Genomic DNA, 10,810 nt, shown 5'->3' with positions numbered 1-10,810 from the left:
AAAGGGTGTCAGCAAAGGTCAAAGGAAAAGTTTACAAGTGATGAGACCAGCTATGTTGTATGGTCTGGAGACAAAGATGTTGACAAAAAGACAGGAGAAAGAACTGGAAGTGGCAGAAATGAAGATGTTGAGGTTCTCCTTAGGAGTGAAAAGGATGGATAAGATTAGGAATGAGATCATCAGAGGTACAGCACAGGTTGAACAACTGGGAGATAAAGTCAGAGAGACCAGACTGGGATGGTTTGGACATGTCTAGAGGAGGGACAGTGGGTAGATTGGTAGAAGGATGTTAAAAATGCAGCTCCCTGGAAAAAGACAAAGAGGAAGTCCATAGAGAATATAATATGTATGAATGCAGTTGGAGAGGACATGGAGATAGTTGGAGTGAGGACAGAGGATGCAGAGGACAGAGTGGGATGGAGGAGGATGACTCGCCGTGGCAACCCCGAAGAGGGAAAAGCCAAAAGAAGAAGAAGATGTGTAGTATCATAGTAGAATTATTGCTATTAATCAAATAAGATATCCAAATCCAGAAAACCATTAACCTTTTTACTTTACACAGTTGATGTTAAAACAAATTCCAGTTTTGAGTGGGGTAGGTATCTGATTTTATTATTAGACTGAATTGTTTTCATGAGACACAACCGCGAGAAAAAAGGCAGCAACTTTGTGCACAAAAAAAATCAACACAAACACCAACATATATCCAGTTTTTCAAGTTGGTTGTTTTTGTTTGTTTATTTTCAGTTAAGACAAACTATTTGATCATTCTTTTTTCTTTTTTGTGGCAGAAATGGGCTTCCATAGTCATGAGTGAGTTTGTGGAAACCCTTTGTGCTCTGGGCCTCCTGGCCTATATTGTGTGTTTAAAACCAATTTTCTGCCTGAGTTCAGCCACTTTGAGTAAACACAAGGCAGAAAGTGTGTCAGCAGCGCTCTCTGGCTGCTCTCCCCCTCCTCCTGTTTTACATCAACACTTTTGGGAAGAATAAAGTTCTCCCCCTCTCCTCTTGCACAAATCTGCTCTCAGCCATTCTTCACCCAGAGCCAAAGTTTGTCCCAGGAAGAAGGACCATGTGGGGACAGAATCGGGCTGTTGGGACACCTTTGACTTGTTTCTTGCTCCTGGTGACTCTGGTCGACGCTCACCCATGTAAGTAAAACTGGTTTTACTTTAGTGAACTTGGGAGGTTTTGTCTCCACTCTGATCCAGTTTAAAATCCAGTCCAGCTGGAGGTGTTTGGACTCTGGATGGTCCCAGAGAAACTGAAGGCTGTTTGCTACGGTCAGGGCTGGTTTCTGGGAAATAACTGTGTCGCAACGAGCCTCAGTTTTACATCTGGCTCAGGCATAAACCATTCCTGCAGGGAACAGTCATATTTGATCCTTTCAAACAAAAAACAACTTATAAAGTAAAATGTTAACCACCCCAACTTTATTTATACTTTCTTCCAAGGAACATACTGTCTTACAGTCTTTTAAAGTGGTTCTAATCCCCCCCCCCCCCCAATAAAAAATAAAAATAAAATAAATCCTCTATTTTATTTCAATTTGACAGCATTTCAACTCATTTTCAGTCCAATTATTCACCATATTGTGCCTTTTGTGCTTAAAGTGTCAGGCCTAAATATGTATTTATGGCAGATAATAATCCTTTAGTTGATAATTTCATTGGTTCCCAAAGTTGGGGTCAGGACCCCTCTGTGCTCAACAGATGTAAGGAAATCAAATGATCTCTAAACATGCATATTGGGTTTTAACTGTTACAACAAGATGAAAACAGTACTGTAGTCATAAATGGCTGAAAATGTATACAATGGTAGATGAACAATTTTTAAATTCTTTTTTTAAAAATACTTAAAATAGTTTCTGCTACTTTCATTTTGTTGGTCAATGACAAAAAAGGTGAGATGCCCTCTTCAACTTCAAGTCTCTGGGCGTTTTGTTCATGTGGTAGGATGGAGCGGGCAATGGAGTGATGAATCAAGTCTTCGTCCTCAGTAATGAGAGTGTTGCTTTGGTCAGTTATGGTGAAGAAAATGTTGAGTCGAAAGGCAAAGTTCTCAATTTATTGGTTTGTCTACATTCCAACCCTCACCTGAGGCTTGGATCATGATCGAAAAAACGAGATCCTGGATACAAGCGGCTGAAATGAGTAGGGTGGCCGAGCTAAGCTTTAGAGATAGGGTGAGGAGCTCTGTCATCCTGGGGGATTTAGAAGTAGAGCTGTTGTTCCTCTGCATCGAAAGGAGTCAGTTGAGGTGACATCTGATTAGAATGTCTTGGAGGTTTTCCGAGAGAACCTGGGGCAGACCCAGAACTCACTGAAGGGATTATAACCCATTCTGGACTGAGAACACCTTGAAGTCCTGGATGGAAAATGTTGCTGGAAAGACGGAGGTCTGGGTTTCTATCCTGGACCCGCTGCCGACCACAGATAAGAGGTGGAAGATGGAGATGTGGTTAACTTCACCTATAAAAAACCTCCCAAAGCCATGACATCGTCAACTGGGCTGTCCAAAACTAGTGCATAAAATCTTGTAACGTTGAAGAAAGTCATTAAAAAATGATCTAGTTATTTTTAGCTAACAGAGATAGTTTGGTGACGCCAAACTGACATCAAACAGTTCAATGTTCTGATCAGGATGGCTCCTGGACGCCTCCTTTTGGAGGTTTTCTTGGTTTGTCCCATTGGGATAGAGGTCCTGGGGCAGACCCAGAACTCACTGGAAGGATTATATATCGTCTCTGGCCAGGGATTATTTTGGGAAACACCACCCCCACCCCCCCACAAGAAGGTGCTGGGAACAGGGAGGACAGCGTTTCTATCCTGGACATGTTCCTCCATGGCCCAACAATGGATAAGTGGTAAAAGATGGAAAAACAGAAAAGTTTGGAAACACTGATCAAGGCTGCTGTTGATCAATTTTCTTCCTGTAGCTGTTTGAGAATCGCCTTGCTAATGCTAAAATGATACAGAATTATCAAACTGTGAGGATTTTTTTTTTTTTTTGCTAAATAAATGAGAACTAATTGTGTCTTTGTGACAGGACGTTGAGAACAAAGAACCTAAAGATCCGATTTAAATCTGTTTTTGTGTTGCAGCCCAGTGAGATACTACCTGGAATTGTCTGATAGGTGTTGACAAGGTTCATCTGTTGAGTTTAGGAGCCTTTTTATGTCTGAATGATTTATCTTCATACAACAAACACGCTGTACAAACAGCATTGATGGGAGGAAAAAAGTCAGATTCACTCTGCAGGATTTAATGAGTCTTTCTGTCCCAGTCCTGAACCAGAGCACAGCCTCCCAGTTCCTGATCCGGCACAGACGAGCCAACTCCCTGTTCGAGGAGAGCAAGAAGGGCAACCTGGAGAGGGAGTGCATCGAGGAGCTGTGCAACAAAGAGGAGGCGAGAGAGATCTTCGAGAACGAGCCAGAGACGGTGAGAACCTGAAGCGCTGCAGCACATCTCCGGGTGTTGGGATGGTCAGGAGGAAACATTTAGCTTGGAAGGATCAAATAAACCGTTATAAAAATGTTTTTATTGTGTGTCTCCTGAGTCCGCATTCACACCTTTTATGACCCAACTGACTTCTTTGGCTGTTTTAACCATTCATAGATCAAAATGTGCAGCTCTTTCAGGACTTTACAGCTGTGACTTTGGGGTTTTGTAGCTTTAAGACATGTTAAACAATTAAACTTCACAAAAATGAAAAGGGAACACTTCAAATGTTTTAAAACTTTGTGATATTGAAAATCTACTTCAGCATACTCACTTCACTTTTAGCTTTTGCTGCTGTTCTGAAAATGTAAGCTTTTAGCTACTGTCCTTTTAATTACTGCTTTAAGCTATGTTTTGCTTATTGTAGCTTTTAGCTGCTGTTTACTTTTATGTTTCAGCTACTGTTCTGCAAGTTTTAGCTTTCAGGTATTGTTTTGCTAAATTCAGTTTTTAGCTATTCTTTTAATCATTTTAGCCTTTTAGCAGCTATTTTACTTATGTGGGTTTTAGCTGTTGTTATAATGGAAGCTTTCATCAAGTTCTCTGCTAGTTTTTGCTACTTTATAACTAACTGTAGCATTTCATTTTGATAACTTTGGCGTTTAATTACTGTTTTGCTAGTTTGTCTTTACCTACTGTTTTGCCAGTTTTCGCTCTTTAGCTACAGTTTTGCCTATTTTAACAATGTTTTGACGAGTTCAGCTGCTATTTAACTAATTTGTTTTGGCTGTTTTTTGTTGGTCTTACTTTTCATCTAATGTTTTATTAGTTGTAGTCTTTTAAAACTGTTCTGCTAATTTTAACAACATTTTTGTTTCAGCTATCACCTACTCATCTGCTAGTTTTGGTTTTAGATCATATTTTGCCTATTTTAACATTTAGCTATCGTTTTGCAAGTTTTAGTTTCTTATTTTACTAATATATGTTTTAACTTCTGATTAGCCTCTTTCAGCATTTAGCTGTTGTTTTGCTAATGATTTAAACTACTACTACTATTAAAAATATAGATTTTAGGTGCTGGCTTGATGGTTTTATTTGATCCTTTCTGTTCTGCTAGTTTTAACTACAGTTTAGCTAAGTTTAACATTTAGCTACTGTTCTGCTATGTTTAGACGTAACCTACGGCTTTGCTAATTTTATCTCTTAGCTACTGTTTTAGCTTGCAGCTACTGTTATGCTAGTTTTAGCTTTTAGCTGCAGTTTTTCTAATTTGAGCATTCAGCTATTGTTTTGATAACTTAACCGTTTAGCAGCCGTTCTGCTACTGTTAGTCTTTACCTACTGTGTTGCAAGTTTTAGCTCGTAGCTACTGTTTTTACTGGTTCTAGAATTTGTTTTCCCATTTGTAGCGTTTTTGGCAAATGTTAGTTTTTGTTTTGATAGTTTTAACGTTTCTGTTTCGGCTCTTACGACACATTTCAGCTCTTAGCGTTCACACTGATTCTCCAGTGAATACTTGTGGTTCCTACAGTTTTAAACTCCCATCACGCTTTAGAAATCAATTATTTTTATGGCGCTTATAAAAGTCTCATTGTGCCTCCATTGTTAAATGTAGAATTGTTCACACTTTGTTGTGTTTTCTCCAGGAGTATTTCTACCCTAAATATGTCGGTGAGTTTCCAAACATTTTATTTTCTTACTACACATTTATCTAATCGGTACTCTTTGACTCAAATGTGACTCTTGGTTCCAGTGTGTTTGGGTTCGCACCGTGTTGGCATCAACAACCAGAACTCAGACTCAAACATCCCATTGGACCTTCGGACCTGCGTAAAAGGTGAGGGGCTTCATCTGAGGTTTAAACGATCGGTTCAAACTGTGAAGTGTTTTCAGCATCAACATGTGTCTGACACCAGAGATCAGTAACCAGTGCACACCGTTCCCGTGCAGTAAGGACGGTTCGGAGCGCTGCGTAGACGGCCAGGCCTCCTTCACGTGTGTCTGTAAGCCTGGCTGGAAGGGACGGCGCTGCGAGGACGGTGAGGTTAACTTTTTAGCATAACGTTAATCAATAATTGATATAAATTCATATTTAGCTGTGGGGTGTGTGTTCATTTGGCAGACATCGACGAATGTTCGGATCCCGAATTTCCGGCAGGATGCAACCAAAAGTGTCACAACTTCCCTGGTAGTTTTCGCTGCATGTGTGAAGATGGCTACTTCCTCAATGACAACATCAACTGTGTTGGTAAGAAGTCACCCAGTAGTACAGAAAAGCCGACAGTTGGGTGTTGGTTTCATTTTGTGAGTGTTTTAACGACCTATTCTTGATATTTACTCCCTTAAGGTTGGAGAAAACAGATCCCCTTCAGTGTGTGTTCAGCTGTTCGCATCAAAACACAGACTCTGTTCCCTGTTGACCTCAGGGAGCACATCATTTATTTCCCCACCTGACCCTGTGTTACCCTTCTTATGCAAGAGCATGTTGACAGTTTCAAGCATGTTAAAGGATGGACCATCTTTTCTTTCTTTTTCAGTAAAACACTCCCACAGTCTCACATCTCTGAGCTGTTCGATGCTGCTGACAGTTCTTTTGTGTTTTATTTCTGCAGATTTCTAAGTGGACTCACTCACTGTTTATCTTTAAGGACAAAGTCTTCACAAACATGGACTCAGTCAGTTTGACAGACTGCCTTTTTTGTTTTGATTGGCTGTGGTGATCAACCTAACGGGAACATTTGCACGTAGACTTTCCTCAGTTGTACACTTTGATGCTCAAAGTATGACAACCAAAATTAAGCCAGAGGTGTAAACAATCTGTTATTCTGGAAACAACAACAAAAAAAAGAAGTAGCATGAGCTCGATGTTGTCCATTGTTTTGTCGCAAATAATATGACATCACAACACAGTTTTGATATGATGATCCCTGCCTACGTCGAGGCAGCACTCTGCTCAAATCAAACACAGCCATGACCAGGGTAGAATAAGGGCAAGCCAACTGCAGCCAGACCGGGCCTTAAAATGCAAAAATGCCATTAGCTAAACAGTTTCAGAGCAGATGATAAAGCCATAATTAGCTAAACAGAAACTAAAGTTAGTAAAACTGCAAGCAGCAGAACAAAAGCTGAAACCTAAAAGAAGCAGGATTAGCTAAATTAAAAAAATATATATATATAATCTACTTTTTAATCTACTCTTTGCATGCTGGGCACTTGCTGACATGTACTGATCCATGAGGGATGCATGTCAGGTATTTGCCTGATACTTGCCACCGGGTATTTGCCGGGTACATACATGGTAGCATGTAGAAGATATCATGTACACTTACAGGGACCAGGCTTGATAATGAAATTTGGCATGGCCGCAGCTTCACAGGCTCCTGGTGAAATCCCAGTTTATGTTAGCTTGGGGGTTGGCACCGAGCTCGACTCCGCTCGCATTAAGTGTGTGAACTATAGCCGAACCGAACTTATGAGAATCGTGCTGCTGTTGTTCGGTGTACTGTTTTGCGCTATTAGCGACTAGCGTTTATCTTTTAGCGTACCGTTGGACGTTCATTTAGCGTATATCTTAGGATATAGTATAGTATAGTATAGTATATCTAAGGATCTTAGATCCTTATTTACTTTTTTTATACTTTTTATTTTTGCTATTGCTTGATGTAACTGGGACCCTGTGAACACAATTTTGTTCCACCTCATGTATCACATGTGATGCGAATGACAATAAAGAACCTTGACTTGACCTTGACTTGACTTTTTACTCTGTACTTACCTGATACTTACCCAGTATGTACCTGTATGTACCTTCATAATGCTTTGCTACTAAAATCTATTGCAATCTCCTTTAGCTTTGGAAGTACTGAGGGACAAATTACTGTATGTGCTGAGCAGCAGGCTACCAGTTCTGTCTTTCTTCTATCTACCAACTCATAATATTAGTTCTGGTGACGCTGGCAGAGCGATTGTTGCAGTATGAACACTTGATGGCTCGGTACACGCCCCTGTGGTGAACCTGTGCTTACTGTGGTAATTTTGGTTGTTTAATGAAACTGATTGTTTTAAAAGAGGTGATGTTTTATTTTAATTATGTGTTCCAGATATCAATGAATGCTTGTTGTACCCTAGTCTCTGTGAAGAACCAGCTAAATGTGTCAACATACCAGGGATGTATGAGTGCAGGTGCCCTCAGGGATTTAAATACAACTTCACCTCCAAGTCCTGTGATGGTGAGTGACCCTTTTTTAGGCTCAGAATTAAACTTCACGTGTGTTTGAGGGATCAATTATGATTGTACTGCACTTTGCTGTGTCTTATAGAAACAAATATAACCTGATAGGGACTAAAGCTGGGTATATAAATGGATATGGCACTACATCTACTGGAAATCACACATTTTAAAACACAAAGATGACTTATTTTGTTTATTTTTATTAATCTTTGTTCAACCAGGTAAATCCCATTGAGATAATTGATCTTTTTTGCAAGGGAGGCCTGAAGGCAGTCTAACATGCTAGTTTTTGTGCTGTGAGCGAGAAAACTGGAGTACTGGGAGATAACCCAAACAAATGCAAGAACATGCAAACTCCACCAGAAAGGCCTCAGGTCTAAAGTGGGGATTGAACCCAGGACCTTCTTGCTTTGAGGCTACAGTGGTAACCACTAAGCCATTGTGTTGCCTAAAGATATGTCAAGTGTTTTACATTAGCTCCGCTACCTGGTTTCAAACACACAGACAAGTGATTATAAGATGCAAGTCTAACCATTAAGCCACCACTGGTCTACTTGTTGTAAATCCTTGATTTCTCATTGGTTGTTGCAGATGTGGATGAGTGTGGGACACATGTGTGTGAAGGAACTTGTCATAACACAGTGGGTACTTTTACGTGCCACTGTGATGGTCGTGAGGGTGTTCGTCTGGCAGCAGATGGTCAAAACTGTGAAAGTATCCCCGTTTGCGTGAAGCTGGATGACTACAAACACCCGGAGATGCTTTATCTAGGGGAGCAGTTTGCAGGACTTCCTGTCATCTACCTGCTCTTCCGCCTGCCGGAGAATACAAAGTAGGTGTTTATGGATTTAAATTTGCCCAAAGTTGTTAAATTGCTTTTTTCTTTGTGCAGCAAAAGAAAATTGCTGCAGTTGGAAGAGTGCATAAAGCCATATCTTGGTCTCGCGATAGGTTTTCAGCTGAATTTGACTTCCGGACATTCGACCCAGAGGGGGTTGTTTTGTATGCAGAGTCTTCCCAGAACTCATGGTTTATGTTGGGGCTGAGAGCTGGTTGCATTGAAGTCCAGTTCAAAAATCAGCACACGTTCCAGGTTACGAACGGAAGAAAACCCATCAATGATGGGCAATGGCACGTGGTAAGAAAGTGCTACATGACAATGCTTTACTGTACATTGAATGATCTGTTTGTTGCCTTTTGGCCAAAGATTAAGCTGCTGAGTTGTTTAATTGATGGCCTGAACTGATGCATTGTGCCCCGAAGGTTCATTGCAGGAACAACACGTTAAAATATATTGTTGATGTGTAACGGGCAGATCTCTGTGGATGAGCTGGAAAGCAGCATCAGTGTGAAGATCAGTAAAGAGGCGGTGATGAGCATCAACAGCCCTGAGAGTCTCTTCACTTCGGTTAACGGCAAATTGGAGACTAAAGTCTACATCGCCGGTCTTCCGAACCGCACTGACAACATCATCAAGCCTGTACGCTGTTCAAATCATCCACAAGTGTATGTAATGTTCACATTAGTTGTCTGAAAGTGTGAAATACACCATTGTTAGATCAATCCTCGACTTGACGGCTGCATTCGGGGCTGGAACCTGATGAACCAAGGGGCGTCAGGGGTGAAGGAGGTCATCCAGGAGAAGAAGAGCAAACACTGCTTCGTGCATGTGGAGCGAGGATCGTTCTTCTCCGGGGCCGGACTGGCACACTTCCACGTAGACTACAGTGAGTAAGTTAAATCATGTTTTATTAATCACTCTCTGTGAGGAAATTTGGTTTGTGTTGGGGGCACGATGAAGCAGGACCAGCGGTAGATCTGAACAATAGTTTCGTATTTGTGTTCTTCTGCGTGTACGTAGGTGATTCTGGGAGCTGGTTTGTGGATGTAATGATGAACATCCGTCCCTCCAGCAGCTCAGGTGTCCTCTTTGCTCTTGTCTACAACAACAGCGTCCCCCTGTCGGTTGCCGTGGTAACACAGGGGGAAGAAGATGCGGTGAGGCCACTAAAGCTTTTGTCTGAAATTACCCCCTAACCCGCTTGTTGAAACCTTGTGATGCTAACTGAGACCTCCTTCTAGAACCTGCAAGTATTTTTGGATGGTGTCACCGTGGCGACGCTGGACTCACTGATGCTCTGTTACCCTGACCGGCTCACTGTGCACTTGAACGTGACACCGACAGGAATTCAGATCTCAGCTAACTCCTCCACCGTGTCCTACATGAAGTCGGATGACCTGCAGGAGGCACTGGAGCACCTCAATGCCACCATGCAGAAACCAGTCAGCACTTACATCGGTGGGATACCAGGTTAGTTGACCTCCTGTGTTTTAGTATCAAGTCTCAGCATAAATTTTATTGGACAAATATATTTATTTAGGCTAGAAAAGACGAAGTAAACCTGATTGTTTAGGGAATTTTAGCACTTTTTTTTAACATGTTTTTGTACATATTTTTACTTTAGTATTTTCCTAACAGACGCTGACCACTCTGTTTCAGATGCCGTCCCGTTACCTGCCACCCCCGTGTCGGCCTTCTACCACGGCTGCATGGACGTCACCATCAACGGCCAGCAGCTGGACTTTGACGAAGCTCTCAGCAAACACAACAGCATAAAGTCTCATTCCTGTCCTCCTGTCTTAACACGCGAGACTCACCCTGATGGACTGAACCAACACAGGAAGTGACTCAAATTAAAATGAAACCAGCCCTTAAATTAGGCAGCATCCCACTTATGTTACCTGTTGGCGTATCTTTGGTAGACGGTGTGCTTTTCCTCTGTACAGTGTTACTTTCATTGCCTTTAGAGTATTTTTGTTCAGGTTGTTTTTTTGTCTCTACAGAAAGTGGATGATGTAATTTTAGCAGTTGGTTACAGTAAATGACTTTCCAGGAAACTTTGATAAGGAGCTGAGCTCTGTAGCATCAAACGGTGTTAACGGCACATGACAGCATGATAGATAACTTGTGTTCTAGTCTTTCTTGCTAAATTTCAATACTGATTATAAATTCTTCATATTCTAATACAGCTATGCTTTATGTGTGTTTTCTGCATGTTTAGCCATGTGACAAACTCTTCTGTATTCAAACTGATTGTATTTAAAACCAACTTTATTTTGTAACTTAAATGTGG

At 41.2% G+C, this 10,810-nt stretch overlaps 1 protein-coding gene across 1 annotated transcript; it reads left to right on the top strand.

Annotated features, from left to right (window-relative positions):
• Positions 1 to 1,074: 1,074 nt before the first annotated feature.
• Positions 1,075 to 10,431, top strand: pros1 (protein S). Its single transcript, XM_037689939.1, has 14 exons — positions 1,075 to 1,153; positions 3,288 to 3,445; positions 5,092 to 5,116; positions 5,199 to 5,282; positions 5,362 to 5,484; positions 5,568 to 5,693; positions 7,546 to 7,674; positions 8,268 to 8,508; positions 8,628 to 8,814; positions 8,992 to 9,156; positions 9,235 to 9,403; positions 9,538 to 9,674; positions 9,759 to 9,987; positions 10,177 to 10,431. The coding sequence occupies exons 1-14, from the start codon at positions 1,075 to 1,077 to the stop codon at positions 10,362 to 10,364; spliced, it is 2,040 nt and encodes a 679-aa protein (XP_037545867.1). The 3' UTR covers positions 10,365 to 10,431.
• The last annotated feature ends 379 nt before the right edge of the window (positions 10,432 to 10,810 follow it).

This window comes from Nematolebias whitei, chromosome 2 (assembly GCF_014905685.2).
Source record: "Nematolebias whitei isolate Nwh7 chromosome 2, NemWhi1, whole genome shotgun sequence".
Lineage (NCBI taxonomy): Eukaryota > Metazoa > Chordata > Actinopteri > Cyprinodontiformes > Rivulidae > Nematolebias > Nematolebias whitei.
Note: the sequence above shows the minus strand (reverse complement) of the source record. Positions and strands in the feature narration are given on the sequence as shown.